This window comes from Diceros bicornis, chromosome 2, assembly GCF_020826845.1.
Source record: "Diceros bicornis minor isolate mBicDic1 chromosome 2, mDicBic1.mat.cur, whole genome shotgun sequence".
In the NCBI taxonomy this organism is placed as follows: domain Eukaryota; kingdom Metazoa; phylum Chordata; class Mammalia; order Perissodactyla; family Rhinocerotidae; genus Diceros; species Diceros bicornis.
This window is the reverse complement of record NC_080741.1, coordinates 31,458,430-31,480,924: the sequence shown is the minus strand read 5'-3', so window position 1 is coordinate 31,480,924 and position 22,495 is coordinate 31,458,430. Positions and strand designations below refer to the sequence as shown.

The window sequence follows — 22,495 nt, the reverse complement described above, 5'->3', positions numbered from 1 at the left end:
GGGTGTGTTTGTCACACACCCCTGCCCACCAGAAGGTAATCTTGAGGACATAATATGTGCTGTCTTTTTGTTTTCCGTGTGTCTAGCATAGAGTAGAAGTAGTGTGTTTAGAAGTAGAAGGGCTCTTTATAGCTAAACACACTGATGTTAGGTAGCAAACACCCAGAGGCATCCCAACTTAAGCCTCTGCAGGATGCCACTCTGTGTAATATCACCTGGGTTTGCTAAGGCTCAGTATTTTCAAGTCCAAGAGATACTTAGTTGGTCAATAACTCAGCTATGGCTCCCCAAAGTACAGTAGGGCTTAATAACATGTCTTCTATGATGATAGTTCTTTAGGCTCACAAGGATTGTCTATTTCTTTTTAAAGCAATGGAATGACTGTACTGTTTTCTTGACCAATAAGTCACTCTGTTTTCCATGGTTCAAAGTTAAGCTTTTATTTGGTTTTAAATTAAAAAAATAAATTTCATTATTAAATAGTGAGATGGGTCAAACTAATATTCAGAGAGTATCTTACTCAGGAATATGCCACCGGGGGTACAATTCAGGGGTGGATCACCTAAACTAAAATTATTTTTTGTTATATTTGTTAAAAGTTCAACAGTGGAATAATTCAAAAGAAACTGAGATACAAAGTTTTAAATGTTTACAATGGATGAGAGAAGTAAACCACTTATTCTACTGCAATCGCAAACGATTTTCTTTCTTAATGCCAGTCACTTTGGACACTATACCACAGTGCTAATGTCGTCGGGTTCATCGGCTTTCTTTTGCCTGCTTGGCAGGGATTTCAAGTATTCAAGGTGTCTCCGTGCATCCTCCTGATTTTGCCTCACATAATACACCACATATGAGATCACCATGGTGAACCAGCCAAACATGGTGACCAACATGGCATAATCGGTAGTTTTTTTAGGGAGGTTACAAAGATCAGCATCATTGGCAGCATTGAGGAACGGTCTCCCGGCGTGTTCATCCAACACGGAAGTCTTACAGATTACATTGTGGGCTGTCTCATGATTGGACGCCATGCTCCTCAGAACTTGCTGTAGAGTACAGTCACAGTGCCAGGGGTTGTTGGCAATTCTGGCCCTCGCCTTCAGGTTATTGAAGGCATTTTTGTGCACACTTTGAATCCGGTTGTCAGACAAGTCCAGAGTCTGCAAAGTTTCAGCTACTCCTTTGAAGGCATGCTCATCAATAAACTCAATGCCGTTTTTGGACAAGTTGAGAACTCTTAGTTGATGGAGGTCCTTAAAAATCTCATTGGGGATAGATGTGATCTGATTGGAGTCCAGATACAATAAGACTGTTTCAGGAGGAAGATCTCTAGGTATTTCCTTGAGATTTGCATTGCTACAGGTGACATTTAAACCCCCAGAGGAAGAACAAAGACAGCCCTTGGGACACATACTGGCAGAATGAAAGCACAGTATCATAAGAACAAAACTTTGTAGGAGGAGACACATGGAGAGGGAACGGGTTAACCACAGGTCTACCAGATTCATGCTGGAATGTCAGCATAATCACAAGCCCATTCCTCATTTACTCCAACAAGCAAGCGTGGCAATGGTTCCAGCCCTGTCCACACTGTTGACTTCCTTCTTGCCTGGTTCAAAAGGCTGCAACTAACACATGTGTCTCTTCATTATTCCTGTTCTTGCTTGGGTACCTAAAGGAAAGGGAAACAGACCCAATTAGCTCTTTTATAGCACGACGTACACTGCAATTAATAGTGCTCTCAGGCGTCTGGCATTCTATGTGGGCAGGAGGGTTGGTTATGCAGGTAATTTCCGTCAACACCACTGGGAGTTATCTGCATGATGGGAGTCTCCTGCTCAAATCCCAGGTGCTGGGGGAGAAGACTGTCAAATGAAAACATTTTCGAATTGTGTTGCCTTGTTTTCAGTTGTGCAGAGTTAAACAGTCCAGATTTCTCTCATCTCTACTGGTCCTCTCTACATCCTAAACCCCTTCTAAATTCTACAGCAACAAAATTTAATTACACCTTTCCCCCTTACTACAATAACAGATGCATTAATGCAATTTAGCCCTGCACCTGGACAACCATGAGAAATAATACTGATATTTCATGGTTAATGACCATAGACAGCAATATCCGTCAGAGTTTTGAATGGATGTCCAATTTGGAATATTGTTTCTAAAGAAACATCCTACTTGAATTAAGAAATGAATGAATGCATTCCAACATTCACAACAAAGTGTTGCTAGGGACTGACAGCCTAGAATCTCCAAAAGAGTTGCCTCTCCTGTTGGCTCTTGAGATTTCATTATACCTGGGAAGATGTCCTTAACTGAATTTCCAAAAGATTCTCTATCTGTTTTCTAAACCACATATCCCCTCCCAAATAGATCTTCAAATATGACATACACCTTTAAGCCTTTTTAAAATATAAGATGAGAATTAAGAAATACTAGCCTGTAAGAATTCCCCCAATAGCTTATGTTTTTCTTTCCAATCATATATATATTATTAGTGTTGAAGGGGCCTCAGAAATTGCAAAAATTAAGTGATATAGCAAGGTTATGAGCTTACTCAGAGACAGAGATGAGAATATAAGTTAACCCTCCAGCTACTCTCATACAGAGAGGACAAGCACATTGGGGACAAGTTCACAAAAGAGGAGAGTGGATCTTGGAGAGATTATATGACTTGGCTAAGGTCAAATAGCTTGTAGGTGGTAGACACAGGACTCAAGCCAAAGACTTTGTGCTGACTCAGTAATCTCGCAACTCTTTCCACTACCCCCACATCGCTTCCAATTCCACCTGCTCTATGAGGAATCAGGATCCAGAGAGCATTGCTTGTTGTGATTTCTGATGCTGTTATGTTGCAGCTCAATCCCAAATTGAGGGCCCCATGGAGCTCCATTGAGGGGGCTCTCTGCATCGTGGAGGGAATCCATGCCTGACTTCAGAGAATTCTTTCTCAGGATCTGAGAAACAAGGAAAAATTCATTCCTCGTACAGCAGTGAGCCACAAATGACTTTCTGCATGAGCAACAAATGACTCTCTGCAAACTTATCTTTTCCTAAGATCCCAGATGGATAAATACAGAGGGAAATGACTCCAAATGTTACCAAACTCGCAGAAGAGAAGATTAATGTGAGCTGAAAACATAATGAACTGGGTTGTTAATCATAGGAAAAATGAGATTAGCAACAGAAGAATGGAGTGGATGTGCTTTTGGAATCCAGAGTCTCTTAAATGCTAAAGAGAATGCTAAAGAAGGACCCCTAGGCTTACTAAGCCATCCATCAATAGCTCATTTCATTTGCAGTGATAATTTCCCTCCCTTCCATGTTTTCCTTCAAAAGTGCACTGCTTGGCATTTGGGGACTCTAGTAATCATCTAGATGGGAGAGAAAAGAAATAAACAAATGTGGGGGGGGGACTCTCAGAGAGGAGAGGGCAGCAGAAGGAGAAAGCAAAAGTTGCGAGGAGGAGGACATGAGAAGGAAACAGGAGATGGAAGAAAGGAATGTGATTAGATAAAATAAAGGGAGCTCATGTCATTGAGCAACTTCCATCAACTGAATAGTGTGAACAGCCTAAATCCTGAAGAAAGGTGAGAAACTCTCTGGAGAACACTCCACATCTGTCCAGAGATTGGTGAAGAGTCTATCCGAAGAAAAGTGTTCTCTAATTTAGACTACAAGCTCCATGATGGCAGGGACTTGTTTCTGTCTCAGGTAGAAACAACAGCAAACAATTAAAAAGTAGGAAGTACACTGGGTTTGTATCCCAGCTTCAATCCTTATTAGCAGTGTGCTCCTGGGCAAGTTATTAATCTCTCTAAATCTTACTTTGCTTATCTTCATATAGAGATTATAAAAGCACCTAGCTACAAGGTTGAGAATTATATAAGATAATCCACATAAAGCATTTAGCAAAATGCCTAATAGGCAGTAAGAGTTCAATACTTGTTAGCTATAGTTACTATTATTATTCTGGATACATTCCCAACTCCTAGCATAGTGCTTGCCATGTAGTGAGGGCTAAATGAATATCTATTGTATGAATGAACCAATGAAGTACTGAGTAATCTAGCCGTGCTTTTTCTTTCCTATGTAATTATTTTTATTATTTTTAACAGAAACATTGGCTCATCAAATGTCTGTTGGTTTTACACGTCAAAATGGTGGTCTGTGGAAAATCATGAGTGCAGACTCCTGGTTGATGGAAGGAAGAATGGAACTCTTTCTCAGTAGGCTCCTCTAGACTTAATCATAGTTTTTCCAGAATGATCAGTCCAATGGTCACAGTCACAGACAGGAAATGGTTAGGACATATCTTGAGTTCTCAACATCAGAGTGCAATCCCTCTTGAGATGGAATCCTTCACATCCCAAATGGTCCACCTATACACTGGATAGAGTGCCTATTATGAGTATAAACACAGAGTATCCCTTGCGTTCAAAGAGGTTGGACTCAAACTAAGTATTTCATCTTCTCTCTCTGATGTTTGATAAAAGGAGAATAAAAGCTTCTGGGACTGGCTAGATTTCTGGGCTGCTATGACTCAGCCTCTAGAACCTCTACCCTCAGCCAGGACAAAGTGACAAGAGATATAGGATGTAGCGAGCTGAGCCCTTGGGTGTCCAGGAGGCAGACAGCAAGGCCAAAGATATCGAGTCAAGGTCATCTTCAGCAGGGAGAATGGAAGAGCTGCTTCTCCACTCTATCATGCTGAATTACTATTTTCCAAATGGATTACCAGCTTAACATTGCTTTAAATTACTGGATAGGTCAACAGTGTTTCTTGGAAAAGGAAGGCATGGGGAGATGTGCCTCAGAGTCAAAAAGTAGGCATTCTTCTGACATCAGTCATCATCCAGCACAGCACAGAGATAAAGAGGAGCCTGGAAACCTGAAACTCCTCCTGTTCTGTTTCCAGTCAGGTCTACCCACAAACTCAAAGTCGCAAACAAGCTATCCTTCTGGGAAAAAAAAAAAAAAAATCCCTCCTTAATAACTTCAGAATGAGTGGGTAGAACATAAAGACGGCCTGAAGTCACACTGGTGATGGCAACAATAGCAGCAGCAGTCACTGCCTGTCCTTCTGATAAGGAGCAAGACCCACCAAAGTGACAGACCAAATTAAACAGCATCTTTTCTACTTCCTAACTCCCCCTCTGCAATTCTCAATTCATTAGACTACCCTATCCTCATCCCCTCCTTCCCTTCAAATATGTCTGGGGCAATCAGGAAGCTATAGTATTTCTGTACGTGATGTTCAGGTATGAGCTGTGTCCCCAACGAGGGCCATTTTATCCCCACAGCCATGCCTTGCTCACATGTTCCTGTCACACAGGTTTCTGAGCTACAGCAGTTAATGCTGGGATTGGATGACAACCATCAAATACTGTTTGCAGAAGAAAAACAAAAAGTGGACTTAGCAGATGGCCTGAGAAGACAGTTCTTTCTGTGGCTGATTAACAACTCTGTCTTGCTTCCTGTTTCTTTCTTCTCATCATTAGCGGATACTCAGGAACACTTGGGGCTTCTAACCCAAAAGCTTTCATTAACTCTTCTGAGATAACTGAGTGTACCAATTTAGAAAGAAATACCAGACACACCAATTTCTTCCAATTACATTCCATGCAACTCTGCCACCGAACAGAAGGACTTGATTAAAAAGCAAAACATAGCAAAATAGGAACGCCTTTCAATTTAGGACATAAAATTCAAATCAATGAAAAAAAAACTCATGAATTTAAGTACTTAAAATTACAACTCCGAATGGCAAAAAGTAAGACCACACAAAGCAAAAGGACAGATGATAAAATAAAGGGCTGATTTCTTTAACATCCAGGAAGGTCTTACAAAGGAATAAGAAACTGATCCAATAGAAAAATGGATAGGAAAACAATGTATACAAATGACCAATAAATCACATGAAAAGATTCTTGATCTCACTGACAGTAAGATAAATTCAAGTTAAAGTACGTATCATCTTTGTTAAAATTAGGAAGAATAACTCGTGTTAACGAAAGAATGAAGAAAAAACACTCTCTAACACTTGATGAGGGGATAAATTGGGACACTCTTTTTATATGAGCAATTCAGGAATACCTATCAAAATTTTAAAATTTAAGACCAAGTTAGATTGATTTGTACTGATATAAAGATTTCCAAAATCACCCCAAAAAGCAGCTTGAAACAAAAGAGCTCTTATAGTATGTCTATTTGTGTAAAATTTTTAAAAGAGGAGGTAAATATGCAATTATAGGTACATAATTGGTATACAAATGCACAGACCATTTCTGAAAGGATGTATAAGAAACTATTAATAGTAGTTAACACTGAGGAACAGAACTCAGGGGCTGGCAGGGGAGAAGAGGAATTGTCTTTTTATTTTATACTCTTCTGTACAATTTTAACTTCTTATGGAATGAGGTGTTTTGTTTGTTTTTGTTTTACAATAAATATTTAAAAGAGTTAATACCAAAGGACCAGATATTAGCTGAAAAACCAATCCAAACATAAGGCCACAGAAAGCAACTTTTGAGTGCATGAAAGAGTTGGACAATGGTAGCCTAGAAGGTAAGGCAGATGAGAAGACAATAAGTTTTAAAAAGCTGAATATGTTTCAACATGAGAGACCGAATATACAAAGGGACAATGGTGAGACCATATATAAAAACAGACCTCTAACGCGCAACCTGCAGCAACCAGCTCAGGAAGCCAAACTCCAACCTCTGTAGCAATTGGCCCAAATCAACCAGGTTTTGATCCATAATTGCCAGCTTCTCTAATTTTTGTCCCTGCTTCCAACTTAGGACCAACCAGGGAAAGCCAAATCTGCTCCATAAGCAATCACATAGGATGTCGCGGTTCTAGTTAGCCTGCCTCCGGCGTCCCCATGCTGAGAACTTCCAATCAGGGCATATCTGAGGCTTTTCTTTTTTTCCACTATAAAGCTTTTATACTCCCTTGCTTGCTTTTGAGTCTCTGCCAAGTGCAAGGGATAGTGGCTGAGTCCCTTGCTACAGAAAGCTTGGAATTCATGGCCTTTGCTTGTTCTCATTTGGGTAATTTTTGTTTATTTCTACAAAGATTAAAGTTTGAGTACGTACTTTCAATGCAATATTTCCAAAATTAGCTTTATAAGCTAGTACAGAAATTATATATTGATTTCTTTATTTGCTCAGGTTTTCTGTGAACTAAGTATGGGTTGCAGAAGCCATCAATCTGTGTAGTTCCTGACCCAAAAAACAGGAAAAGAGAGCTGGGACCTGAACAATTCAGGTGAATGAACTGTATAGGTAATTTTCTCCCCTGCTGCTCTTTGAAATCCTGTTTGTAGGTACAACTCCTTAATTCATATCTTTAGCACTGAGACCTGCCATGAATTTTAGTTCTACATTTCCATTCACAACCACCTATCACCAGAAGATTCCACCAGGGCTTCAAATTGGGCGTACCTAAAAGTAAAATCATTTTCACACTTCAATGCCACCCAATCACCCGCCTCCTCCATCATAAACCACCTGTTCTTCCCCCCGATTTCTTGAAAAGTTTTCATTTTCATTCTTCCTGTACCTCTCCCTTGTTTTGCATTCCCAATGCCTCTTTCCTTTTCAAACTCCATCATCTTGTTCTGAAAGAAAGCAAAAGCCTCCTTCCTCGACTGCTTGTGTGGAGTCTCTCTCTGTTTCCATTCTCCTGATGTCAGGTTAAAGTAACACCTACCCATGTCACCCCACTGGTCAAAAAGTTTTAATGACCCCCTGTGGTTGTTCATAACAATCCTCCTTTTCCACTTGTATCTCCCACCACACTTCCTTACACAGACAAAGAAACCTGAACCCGATAAACATAGATCAATGATTAGAAAGCTGATGATGAATGGCACTTCATCCTACAAATACGAGATTTATCAGAAACCATCTCAGCTGAAGACCTCTACAGTGTGGAATAGCTTTCTTGGTTTCAAACCCAACTATGAAGATCTGGTCTATGAGTCATTTAGGTGGCTATTAATAACAGTGGCTATTATCATTTAGTTAAGGATACGAACCGATAAGGCACACAGATACAGAAGGAATTGAGGATCCTTATATTTAAAAGGAATATAATCTGCTTGCACATTCAGAATTTTTTAAGTCACGGAGCTCCCCAAATCTCCAAACTCTACCTTCTCTGATATCCTAGCCTCTACTATATTATTTATCATTTTCTACTCAAATTAAAGACATCTATTTACTACCAGATCATGAGTTTTCAGAGGGTTGGGTCAGTGTCTTACTCATTTTTATATTCTCACGCTGCCCATAGGAAGAATTTAATAAAACACTGAAGTGAGTTGGGATCCATTTTCATTTCATCATAAAACAGCTATCATTTACTTGGCATTTATTACATGCTAGGTATTTATTAAGTGATGAATTCATCTAACAGGGTGGTAAACTGAAGTCTGATTAGGTCCCTGGTTAAACGGATATAGAATTCCAAAGTGAGGGGTCAAGTTTCCATATGAAGCTTGACACATGTTCTGTGAGTCTAACATGTTCTTGCCCACTCAGAGGGTAAAAAGCATCAAGAGGTACCTATCTTGTTACCTCCCCAAGAAGAAAAGAGAGTTATTACATGATTCCTGGAGCTGAGGGGCAGAAGGTCCTAGAACAAGAACCAGGTTGACCCATCACTTTGTGGTAGAGTTGGGTGATGTTTGGAAGTTGGGGTGAGCCTGCACTCCCAGAGTTTGTCAGACAAGGGGTCGGAAACTATTTTGTATGGATCGGATATGGCCATCCAGGGGAATGAGATCCCCTGTGGAGAGTATCTCGGGTTCTGTCTCACTGTCCTGTAGGATTCCTTGGTAGCACAGAAGGACTAGAAACTGAAGGGTAGATGCTTAGATTTGGGGAATATATATCTGGAATATATCCACTACCAGAGAAATCGAGCCACCCACTACACTCCCTTTCCCTTCCCTTTGAGCCTGAAACAAAGAGGAGGGGAGAGTAGTTGAATATTAAATGACATTCTCTTAGACCAGACATTTAAATTATTGTATTTAATTTTTCCTTGTAAATTAATTGAGTCCACGACTTAAAGGAATGGTAAGACAATCTATATCCTAAGGCTAAGCACAAAATTATGGGACTGGCTGATGTTTTCATTCAGGGACTAGGGGAGGGCAATCACCACACAGAACAGAGATTAAAGGAATGGTGGAGACAAAAAGTAAAATTGCATTTTATTCTGGATACTTATATATCACCTTACACAATCCTCACCACCACCCTGAAAGGTAGCAATTACGACCCTTATACAGATGGGCAAATTGAGGCATAAAGAGTTTATGTAACATGCTCACTGTCATAGCTACTAAATGACAGAGGCAAGATCTGAACGCAAGTCTTTGGGCTTCCAGAGCTTTTGTGGTCAAACATGGCACCACACGTTTTACAGCTAAACTATAGTAATTTTTTTTCTCCTTTTCACCTGACTCCACTAAGATGAGGAACAAGGACCACGATGGATTTTACATTGGGGATTTCTTGAATGCTGAAAAGAAATACTGGCAGAATAGAGGTAGGGAGGGAGAAAGGCCGAAGTACGCTTCTAAGCCAGCTCTAAAATTATACATTTGCCTTACATTTGTGAACATAGATATTTGTGGGGAAGTCCATGGATATGCTCTCATTTAATTATCTCTAAACAGCTTCTTCAGATACACAAGATGGGCATCATTAGTCCTGCTTTAGTACAGCAGAGAAACTGGTTGAATGGAGACTGCTCACAATCACACAGCTGGTTAGCAGAAGGACAGAACCTGGATCCCAGATGTCCCACAGAACAGGTCCCAATCATTCAATACTCATTAGTTTATATATCTCTTTCACGGGCCACTTTTTGATATGTTGATATGGAGAGTCTGTAAATACAAGTGTTGAATTTCAAATGTCAAGCCCTCTGTTGACTGCTTTCTACAAAGTTTGGGAAACTCAATAAAGAGAGGGAGAACTTCCTTTTTCTGTAAGAACGTCTTAAAGGCCACTCGGATACAAAACTTTTATCAAAATGACGTGAAATCCATTTGTCCCAGATCTCAGTCAGTTCAGGCACTGTTTTCCTCTTTTGAAATCTATTTCACAAAACAAATCTTTAAGCAAACTTTCAATTTCAGGGAAAAAAACAACTCTTGTGAACACATTGCCTCCTTCCTACAGGATCTAATGCCCATAGATCTCCAGGGCAGATTTAAAAGTTCTTCCTACCCATGAACCTGCTGGAAAGATAAAAAGCAAGCAAAAACCACTTTTTTGGGAACCCAGTATTGGGTCCCTCTGTGAACACTAAACACAGAAAAAAGATAAGACTATGTCTTTGCTAACGTCTGTATTTATTATTCAACATGCTGCAAGTTTATAGGGTGACTGAGTGGGAACCCACCCTTCTCAGTTTCTTTCTGCTTCTTTATTAGTATTTCCCAGCAAGAGTCTATGACATTTACAACAGTGAGAGCTTTGCAAACTGTAAACACATAACCTACATAAATCTAGGCTCCCAAAGACTTACCAGGGTCCAGAGGCAACTTGAAAGCTGCTTCTAGAATGCACTAATTTATGCTGAATTCAGCTGCATTTCTGAGTAGGAAGAGTGATTGTTACCATTTATAAAAACTCATCCTGCTTAACTCTATCCATTGACTTGGTGGGAAAAGCACCGGATTGAGACTGAAAACCAAGGCCCAGAAACTGGATTCAAACCCCAGCTTCTGAGGAATGAATTCCAGGAACTTAGCAAATCACTCACACTTCCATGCCCTGGTTGCCCTAGGACTATGATCAATAATATCCACCTCATTAGTCTCATAGTTACGAGGATAAAGTGAAATAAATATATGTGAAATGTGCTTCAGAAACTGTCAATGATCATTGAGAGATCATGCTCTGTTACGGGTTTCAGCATTTAGTTGTTTTCCTAAAAAATCATTCTTTTTCCAGAGCCTCATATTTCTTTTTTCTTGAGCATAATCAACTAGGAAATGATTCTCACATCACCTCTACAGTAATCATGCCAAAATATATTTACCTGAATCTACTCAAAACAAAAAGGTCTGACCAATCCAGAACTTGAGACATCTCACAGGGTGACTGATCAGGATTCTTCAAAGGATTATTGAAGGGAAAAAAACAAAAAACACAAAGAAACAAACAAAAACAGGCTGCAGAACTATTCTAGATTAAAGGAAAACAGATGTGACTACTAAAGGCAGTGTGAGAAACTGACTTCTGGGTTTAAAAACTGCTAGAAAAGAGCATTATTTGAACAATCAAAGAAAAATTTGAATACAGACTGTATGTTAGATATTATTGTATCAAATTTAAATTTCTTGGGCCTTATCATGATCTGAGTAGGAAGGAGACAGTCTTTATTCTTAGTAGGTACACTCTAAAGTATTTTGGGGTAAAGTGTTACAACAACTGCAACTTTCAAATTATCCAGCAAAAACAAGACTATATTTATATGTGGAAAGAGAGAGACAAAAGTGGCAAAAGATTAACATTTGGTAAATGCAAAGTGATGGATATAAAAATGTTCATTGTACCAATTTTTCAACTTGTCTGAAAGTTTCACATTTTTTTAATGAAAATTTGGAGGAGGGGAGATTCTATGTCTTAAAAATAAGCAAACAAAAAAGAACTTCAAGGAGACAACAAATCCCTTCCTGGTAAAGCAGGAGTCATAGGAATCCTAATCAGAGTATTGCTTAGTTCCTCATTGTGACACAAAATGAACACATGTGCAGGGTGAACCTGGTATTAATTGGGCAACATGGAGATCACGGCTTGGCCATTTATTAATTATGTAACCTCTCTAGTCCACTGTTTTCTCAATTGAACATGGGTAATAATAGTTCTTACTGCAAAGGGGTTTCATGAAGATTAATTGAGATAACACATAAAAAAAATTTATAAAATCTTCTGTTGCACGATAAACTCTCCAAGAGGTACTATTACTGTCACTTCTACTACTACCTTTGTTGTTATCATCAACATCATCATCTTACACCTTGTCTTCTGTCTGCTAGGACAATGTAGTGCTGTGGAGAGCTACCCTCCCCTTAATGTGATAAATGGGATATTCTGATGGTGGCTAACATTTCTTAGGTATCTGCTATGTGCAAGGCACTAGACTAAATGCTTTACTTTAAAGATGGAGAGGAATTTTGCCCCAGGATGGATCATATCCAGAGTCTCCCCATATCTGCTTTAGAAGATTTAGACGATGAGATTTGGGACTTTTGAGCTGATGAGATTTAGATGAGATTTTGGATTTGGATTTTGAGTTGAGGTTACAAAGGGTTGAAACTTTTCGAGGTGTTGGGATGTGATGATTATATTTTGCATGGGGGATAGATATGAATCTTTGAGGGCCAGAGGGTAGATTGTAGTAGCCTGAAAATACCTCCCAAAATATCTATCTAGGTGCTAATCCATAGAACCCATGAATGTTACCTTTCATGGAAAAAAAGACTTTGCATATACGTAACAAAGTTAGAGATCTTGAGATGGAGAGATTATCCTGGGTTATCCGAGTGAGCCCAAAATGTAATTACAAATGTCTTTATAAGAAGGAAGCAGAGCGATAATTGACACAGAAGAGAAGAAGGTGATACGACTACTGAACTAGAGTTTGGAGTGATGTCGCCACAAGTCAAGAAATGCTGGCATCCTCCAGAAGCTGGAAGCAGCAAGGAGTGGATTCTCCCTTACAGCCGCTAGAGGAAATGTGACCCTGCTGAAAAACTGATTTTGGTCCAGTGAACCTGACTCAAACTTTTGGCCTCTAGAACTATAAGAGAATAGATGTGTTGTTTTAAGCCACAAAGTTTGTGGTAATTTGTTACAGCAGTCACAGGAAACTAATACAGTAGAGTAAGTATGGAATAGAATGTGAAATCAGTTCTATCTGACTTCCCATTACACTGGGTTAAAGGTTTTTGCTGCAACTAAGTACCGGGCTCAGCTCTGAGTTTCCTGGCAGACAAAGGAAGAAGATAGAAATGTCAAATTGCAAAATGGTTATTATCTCACATAGTGAAAGATGATTAGTTATTAGTATAGATAAACATTTTCAAATTTCAGAATTTTTAAAAGATCCTATGAAAAGACTACCATACAGCATAATGGATAATATCTTTAAAATTTCACTAATGATGTGTATATATTCTTCTTTAGCCTTAAGCATGAAGTGAAATCATTGATCCTTGAAAGACTTTCTAAGCTATAGAAAGGTAAATTATTATCTAGAGATGGTGTTTACTAGAGACGCATGATAAAGCAGGGATAGGATAGAAAATGTGATAGAACGGGATGGTTAGCATGGCCGCTATAGTGAGGGGGTCTATAAAATTTATTGTACAAACTAAGTCACTTTTGACAGTGAAAAGTGGTGCTGGTAACAACTGTACCGGGACAACAGGCTTAAATAGGAACTTTCCCAGACAAAATGAGACACATGGTCATCCCACTTACACACAACATCCTTAAGAGTTAGGAGAGAGCCTAGACAAATTTACAAGAGGCCATTTTAAAAAAATATGTCAATCCTTGACTGAGACTAAAACAGACCTTTGTTCAGGGCCCATAGTCTTCCTAGACATCAACATAAATTATCTTCTCTGGACTATTAACTTTTAACTTTACAAATAATATTATAAAACAGATATAATTTTTTATAAATTAAAAAGGCTATCCAGAATTTAAACATCTAACAAATCAAATATTTTATTCTTCCAGGCCTTACAAAATGAGATGTGTGCACACATTATTTTATAATTGTCATTTTGACATAGGGTAACGATTTTGTTTTTTTCAAGGTTCTAAATTACCACAACCTTTACCATTTTAATACTTACATAATGTCCCAGTGAATGGATATATATACTAGATCTATTTAAACACTATTCTTTCGTTAGATATTTTGGTTTTCTCTCATTTTTGCTAATAACTTACCATAAATAATATGGAATTGAAATGAATATTTTGAGTCAATACATTTTCCCTTTGGATTATTTCCTTAAGATAAACTCCTAGAGGTAGAATTGTTTGAAGTCAAAGGATTCTCAACTTCTTATCTGAATTCTGTTCATGGTCTACATTATTGAAAGGGCCATTGCATAATGGGAAATGTCTTTAAAATGACAAAGCGTTGGTTACATCTGTCCAGTTTGTATTGAATCTGTGTCCATAGTGTCAAAAACAAACTATGTAGAGTTGTTCCACCGGGAAGGTAACAGCTGAGGAGGCTGAGTTGCCCTCTTCTGGTTTTAGTTATTGTGGATCTTGGTCATAACAGCATCTGATGGGATCACTGGCTCTGTCTATTTGCTCCCTGGTTAGAGCAGAGCAGACCAGAGAAGAAGGATACTATTTTTGGTCAAAATTTTGTGTCTTAAAAAACCTTTATAGTCAAGTCTCCATATGTGCACGTTCTGCACCTGCTCATTCAACCAACTGCAAATCAAAAGGCCTATGATGATTGCATCTGTACTGAACATGTACAGACTTGTTTTTCTTGTCATTATTCCCTAAACAATATAGTATAACTATTTACATAGCATTTACATTGTATTAGGTATTATAAGTAATCTAGAAATGATTTAAAGCGTATGGGAGGATGTGAGTAGGTTACATGCAAATACTACGCCATTTTACGTAAGGGACTTGAGCATCCTCAGATTTTGGTATCTGCAGGGCACTTGGAACCAATTCCACACCCCCCCAACATATTGAGGGATGACTGTATTTATAGTTCCTATAACACTGTTTTGGTAATAGTCTACTATTTTTCCTAAGAGGAGTCCCCAGGGAAAAATGATGCCCTGCATGTTTTTTGTTTTCTATTAAAAACATAAGTGTGCAAAGTATACAACTGTTTCATCATTAAGGCACTGTTGTAGCAAAAAACTAGAATGATGCTAAAAATCCATCACAAAAAGATTGATTAAATAAATATGATACATCAATACCAAATGATGAAGGAAATCCTGATTTAAAAAAAGATGTCAAATACATATTAGGTGAAAAATGTACATGTATGATCTCATCTGTGTCAAACAAAGCAGAAAGATCTACATACACACACACGTATAATTAAAAAGTTATGGAAGAACAATAAAAAATTGATAACAGTCTTATCTCTAGCGGATGGTTCTGGAGATGATGATACGAAGGAAAATTTTTACTTTTTATCTTATACTTTTTTCTGTCATTGCAATTTTTTTGCCATGAGCATGATCATAATAATAATTAGGTAATAAACAAAGATATTGGCCAGTAGGCATTGACTGATAATCTATTTTCTGTTAGGAGCTACAGGGATTACAAAAGTATATGCGACTCGGTGTCTCTTCTGACCAGCTGAGCCACCCCGGGCAGTCATTTAAACTTTCTGAATCTCAGCAAAGTGTACAGGAAGCACATAGGCGTGAAGTTAGATAAAACCAGGTTCAACTCGCAGTTCTGGTACCAGCTAGGGGATCTAGGGCAAGTGAATTAACTGCTCTGAGTCTCATTGCCTGAACTATAACTAAGAATAACACTAATTTCCTGGTTTTCTGACATGGTTCTGATAGTGCCCATCTCATAGCAGATGCTTGACAAATACTATTGATTCTAAACCTACCTTCAAAGGGATTAGAATCAAGTTCAGATTTTCCAAGGGTTCTGTGTAATACTAGCTGTCTGAGAGTTCCACCAAATGAATATTTTGCAGTCACATAAATCTGACAAACACATTCCTTGAGAGTCAGAATGGGCATCAGTCTGTTCAAGGTTCTGAGAAGTTACAGCAAAGTAACCTAACTCAGAATTTCCCAAACATACTTGGTCCCCCTGCCGAATACCTCCTCATGCCCCATTATTTTTACAGCAAAACCACCCATAGAATAAGATATTTGCTAAATTCAGATATGATAAAACAACATTTAATGCTACTACTACACTCTTACTTTACCCAAATATTTGGAGGGGTATAAAGCGACAAGTTTTGCACATGAGAATTCTATTTGCACTTGATCCCTCTCAGGCTGTATATTATCACAGAGAAACACTCAACACCAACTAATGTCTACTGCAGGCAGAGATAAAAAAAATTAATAATCCATAGCTATTGCTAGGGTCATTTTATTTAAAGAAAAAATGCCCCTTGATTAAAACTATTCATGCCTATAAGTAAGTTAAAATGAATGGGTTATTATTATCTTTGAATTTTATCCTCTCCTATTTCCTTGTCCTCAGACACCACTTTCATTTTTGAAAAGATCATTTAATAACATGATCCTTGAAGGCCTTGAAAACCTTCTAGAGTTTAAAAGAAAGGACTTTGGAGTTAGACATCCCTAAGTTTTTCTAACTTTGTAATTCAACCACTTACTAGTTACTAATTAGCGCAAACAATTTACTATTTATTGGTTTTATGATTTTTAGGGCATGTTACCTAACACTGGACCTCAATTTTTTCATCTATAAAATGGGCACGATAATACTTATTTCACGTGGTACGGTAGCTTGCTTTATAAAGTGGCTTCCATTATTCCCTATCCTGTATTATCCATGCTCTTTTACAGTGGAACCTTGAGTTTCCTCCCATCAAGAGGTAGAGGCTATCTCCCCACTCCTCAAATCTAGGTTGGCCTTGGTGTTTGCTTTGACCATGGATGAGGTGGAAGTGACACTTGCCAGTTCCAAGCCTAGGCCTCTACAAGAGGCCATACATGTTCTTGCTTTTGGTCTTGGAGTCGTGCCCAGCCACCATGTGAATAATCCCTGGCTAGCCTGCTGGATGATGAATGACCATATAAAGGAAAGATGAGTTGTCCCAGCTGAGGTTCTCCAGCTTAGAGTCAGCCTCACTCCCAACATGTGAGAAAGCACAGCCTAGATCATCAGAGCCAACTATGTGACCTGCAACTGGCCACAGACTCATGAGTGAGCCCAGCCAAGACCAGAAAAACCACCCACCTACTCGTGACTGTGTCAGTGATAATAAATGCCACTAAGTTTGTGGATACTTGTTACACAGTAAAAGCTAACTGATACACATGACTATTTTAACAATAAAAAAGTTAATATATTTATGTTTCTTATCACAAGGTCTGGATGATATTTGTTTAACACATACACACTAGCACCAAATAGAAGAGTATGCTTCTTAATAAAAGTATAGTAGAGACCTCATTCAAGAATGTCGTAATTGCTTAGTGCTGAAGGACATCAACAATTACATTATCATTAGAAACCATATTACTTAATTCTATTTGCTGACCATGATAGCCAGTAATGTTCCAAATTGTTAGAGTAACCTCCAAGTAGTCCAGAAAAACTGATACACAGATGAAAGGTGTCCATTTAATTCCAAGGTCAAATCTGAATAATACATTTAAATATTGTTTGCTCCCACATCCCTAGTGCCCAGCACAGTGCCCACCATGAAGTCAGTGCTCTATCAGTGTAGCCAAGTGGTTAGGAGCAAGGGCTCAGGAGTCAGACTGAGTCTGAATCCCAGTTCTTTCAATAATTTTGCCTTGCCTCAGTTTCCCCATCTGTAAATGAGGATAACAGCAGTACTTCTTCTATCTGTATTTAGGATTATGTAAGATTACTTAGGTAGAGTACTTAGAATAGTACCTGGCACACAGTCAGTGCACAATAAGTGCTAGGTATTTGTCTTTGTTGAGTGATTTTTGTTTTAAATGTACTCCTGGAAACAGAGCCTATGTGTTAGTTCTGGGCATATGTGTGTAGCCATCCTAGTGCTTGCTGGTTCTCTAGGACTTTCAGAAGCTATCCTGCAAACACAAAGACAAACATCAAAGAGATAACTACAAAGAAAGCAAAGTTTCTAGAGATTCAGTGAAGAATTTAAACGTCATATCTTAGCAATCGTGATGAAACAGAACTGAAACAACATTTTATTAATTCAGGAGTTATCATCAATGTGTAGATACTCTACAGTTCTCACCTGTTGTTCTGTCTGCAAAAGGTTCCCATCAAATGGACCCCACTCTCCATTGCACAGTCCTGAAGGGTAGAACCCCAGGGACTGCTTTCCTCAATTTCATTTTGGCCATTCACCCACTAAGAAGCCTTCCCAGAGGGCCAAGCCCAGTGGTGGAGTGGTTAAGTTCGTGCACTCCACTTCAGTGGCCCAGGGTTTGCAGGTTCGAATCCCGAGCACAGACCTACACACCACTTATCAAGCCATGCTGTGGCAGACGTCCTACATATAAAGTAGAGGAAGATGGGCTTTGATGTTAGCCCAGGGCCAATCTTCTTCAGCAAAAACAGACAGGAAGATTGGCAATAGATGTTAGCTCAGGGCTAATCTTCCTCACAAAAAAAAAGAAGAAGAAGGAGAAGGAGAAGGAGAAGGAGAAGGAGAAGGAGAAGGAGAAGGAGAAGGAGAAGGAGAAGGAGAAGGAGAAGGAGAAGGAGAAGGGCTGATGACCTGAGGGTGACACCTGGGCCCTGATTTCAACTAAAGGTGAATAGAGAAATCATTTGCACTCAGCTTTTCCTTCTTTCTAGGTCTTTTCCTAATCAGGAACTCAAAATCTGGTTACAAAGTCAGCAAAGGGGCTTGGAGTCGAGACAGATTACACAGATAATGTGTAAAATGAAAAGCCTGGTAGTCAAGAATCATCTCATAACTAAAGTAGCTCTTTTGAACCTCATAATTTTCCTTTCCAGAACCACTGTTTATCAAAGCAAGTAGAAGTCCTACCCCTCCAATCTGTGGGCAGAAACCAAGCAGTATATAAATCATCCCCAACCTTCATGTAATTTGCCCTTGATTTCAGATTTAGATTCTTCATCCTGTTAAGCACCCTAATGTATGCATTCAAATTTCATCTTCTCACTGATCACATGGGAGATCATGTATGACCAAGGTTTTTCTCATTTATTTTATCCTGTGATATGTATTTTTCAAAAAACTTAAGTCCTCCTTAAAGGAGAAGACAAAATAGAAAAACCAACCAATATCCATAGAACAATAAAGTCATACAAAGAACTTGCCTGGATACTATTGATGGCAATTTAATTCTAACAGAAGGATCATCAGACAGACTGCCTTCTATTTACCTGCCACTGGATGAATGAGGCAGCCCTTTTTATTTATTTATTTAATTTTTTGGTGAGAGAGATTGGCCCCGAGGTAACATCTGTTGCCAATCTTCCTCTTTTTTTTTTTTTTTGCTTCAGGAAGATCGGCCCTAAGCTAACATCCTTGTCAGTCTTTCCTCTATTTTGTATGTGGGTTGCTGCCACAGCATGACTTGATGAGTGGTGTAGGTCCATGCCAGGGATCTGAACTCATGAACCTGGGCCGCCGAAGCGGAGCACACTAAACTTAACCACTATGCCACCAGTCTGGCCAGAGGCAGCCCCTTTTAGATCAATGGGTTGGATCTAGTCTAGAAATGTTCTTGCCTCTTCCTGTTCTCTGCCTGAGCCCTTTAGCTTCTTAAACATAGACTTCTCCCAAATATTAAAAATCTTCCTTTCTTAGTAAAGAAATGCTACAAAACAAAAAAAGAAAATCAGAACTGAGATTTATGGTTTATCTTTTCCATAGTGTGTAGTTCACTGAGGTTCCACAGGGTAATGTGTGGCCCTGAGTTAGCTTGATTTTCCTCTGGGAATCACCCGGAAAAATTCACAGCTACCTAGGGACTTAGTTTTTGTCAACAACAAACCAAATAAAACTTTCCAAACTCATTTAATTGTCTGCATGATGCAGTAAGGCTTCCCCTGTCTCCTTGCTCAGACACAATACACCAGTTTAAATAAAAGTGAATTGGTATTCTCCTTCTTAGCATTTACTCTATCTTGGTGAACCAACCAGCCAGGTAAGATAAGTAAAAAAGGTAGAAATCGGTCCAGGCGAAGCTAAGAAAGTCAAGCAGAGGAGAGATAGCCATTCCCAGAAAGAGATAACATAGATTCCTATCTTGTCTCCTTTAAATGCTTGCACAATTCTTGAAAAGTAGGCAATCACGATATTAACATGCAGTCACAAATCTCATTCCCGGTGGGATAGTTTCAGGAATTGTGACCAAATTACTATTATATTATACAAATTCTTATACACATTCAGCTTAAAAACTGTTTGATCAGGGGGGAGTATGTTATTTTTACCCTACCTGTGGCTTTTTGCTTTGCACAGTCTCAGGATATGGGATCGAGATGGGTGGTGAGGCTAGTCTGGTCTCCCTGATTCCCTGATTCTCTGACTTAGTAACACTCGGTCTAAGCATGAGCACACCCCCCTGAGCACTTCTTTCTCTTTTTCTTTTTCCATTTCAGTAATTCCTAAAGCCACAGATGGAAGGGTTGGACAGAGCAGAGCAAAACACCCATGTGTGGGTGGGCCTGCGGACCATTTGAATGTCACAGCTGTGGGCAACCCTAGAGCTGCCTTGGGGCCATGACACAATAGGTGTTCAGGTCATATTTGCTCAATAGAGGGCTGGATGGCTGAAAGCACGGCAGAAGCTTCTCAAGAACCTAAGATCCTGGGTGGGGGCTGGAGTCCTGGGAGTGAGCCACCCTGCCCTTACCGGTACAGACTTTCCCACCTCTCATCTGTATGGCAGTCCACATGGAAATGGAGGACGAGAGGGAGAGCCACTAATTGTGAGCTACTTATTGCACTATCAGGTTCAAAATAAAAACAGAGAGCCTCTCCACTGGGGAAATGTAGAAGGCATCATCCAATTCATGAAAACTGACATCTAGTAAGATCAGGAGGATGATGCCTCTGCTCCCCACAAGCCACCCAGGGATGCCCATGGCCACAGGAGGGTGGGCTCTGGGAGGTCTTGCCATTGATTAGCATGTCAGGATAGTGTCCCAGACACACTGTCATCGAGCCTGTGACACTGGCCTGGCCTGCGAGTTTCAGAAACACATAATCAAAACACGAAGGTAAAATATTTACGGGGAGTGAGTAGCAGAGAGAGACCGAATCTGTACGAAGTGGATTTTTCACTTTAAATTTGCAGCATTTCTCTCTTTGCCTGTGCTCTGTCTCAGGTAAGCCAGCACCATCAACCCTTAGGGAGGTGGAGCATCTGAGAGTCTACAAGGCGTCCTTGTGCTCAGTTGGGGAACCTCCGGGGTCCAAGTAAACATGGCAGGGCTGCAGACACGAGTTCTCTCCAGCTGCAGAAACAGATGGTATGCATCCCATGATGGGGAAACCGAGGCCTGGGCCATGTGAAGAGCTGATTCTTCTACTACCCAGGTAGTAGATTCTCATCTATTTGGGGATCCAGGTAGGTCTGTTCCAACCAACCAACAATTATATATGACAGAAGCCATGCTCGTCCTTCCATAACTAGAACTAGGATAGAGTGGTTGAAAAGGCAGTAATTATGGGGGTGGGTGGGAATGGTCATTATTCTCTACTGGGCTGACAAATATTCCCTGACTAGGCTGAATTTTTCCCCCAGCGCAAAGAAGCAGCAAGTACTATCCTTTCTGTAGTCCTTTATTTAAGACGTGCGCCTGTTCTCCTCTGTAGGAGAGCACTACCCTGATCTGCTCATCAGAGAAGGATAGATGCCTGGGTGTCTGGAAAGGGCTGCATGAATATTCTTAAAGATTCATCCGTTTTCTATGAATCAATCATCATAAAACTTCCGTGTTTTGTTTTCCCAGGTGCACCTGGGGTACCTGAGCCTCTTTCTGAGATGACCAAGATGGGACCTTCAATGAGGTGTCTTTATAGTGTCAAAAAAGGAAGAATCTGACAGAAATCTTTCCAGAGGCCACTTGTGGAACATCTCCTTGTTTGGTGACTCTGTCCAGTGGGTAGATGAGATAAAGCAATGGGAGGAGGGGGAGCCAGGGCTAATTCTTGATTAGTCGAACTACAGATTATCTCAACCCCTGGATTCTCGTCCCTTTTCATTTGCCTTCTGGGTCCTGGGTCATTTTCACTGCTCATTATCACCAGCACCAGAAGAAGGCAGAGGAAATGAAGGGAGATGAAATTTGAACGAATCAATTCTGCCATTTGTTAGCAGCTCAACTCACAAGTATACAAGGGGGAGGAGGCTGCAGCTCTTCTGTGAGTTTTAATTCTCCATGCTATTCTTGTCCCCTGTGCTGCCGTGCAATATTGAGTGGGCTGTATGGAAACGATCTGTGGGATGAAGAAGAAAGGAGGGGGAAAGCTCCCTCCACAGTAACTTCTTCAAAGAAAAGGAAAAGGAATTCTATGCTCAGTGGCAGCATTCCACACAGAGCAGCCCAAATTTTATTAAACAAACTCATCTTTGGAAGCATCTTATCCACTCAGAACTGGAGGAAAAGGAATGCTGATACTGTATTGAGAGTAATTATAATGCAGGGGATGCACTGACTGTCATAGCAGCAAAAAGAAAATGAGAAAGTATTCTTAAAAGATTATGCCAAGGACAGCAAAAGCAGAAGCAAGCAAGAAC

General features: G+C 39.7%; 1 protein-coding gene across 2 annotated transcripts in view; it reads right to left on the bottom strand.

Moving 5' to 3' along the window:
* Positions 1 to 425: 425 nt before the first annotated feature.
* The window catches only part of LRRC3B (leucine rich repeat containing 3B), an 84,055-nt gene continuing 61,985 nt past the window's right edge, over positions 426 to 22,495 (bottom strand). For both annotated transcript variants that reach the window (XM_058549190.1, XM_058549199.1), the window contains exon 2: positions 426 to 1,675. In XM_058549190.1, coding sequence (XP_058405173.1) covers positions 732 to 1,511 — 780 coding nt within the window. In that variant the 5' untranslated portion in view covers positions 1,512 to 1,675 and the 3' untranslated portion in view covers positions 426 to 731. The remainder of the gene's footprint in view (positions 1,676 to 22,495) is intronic.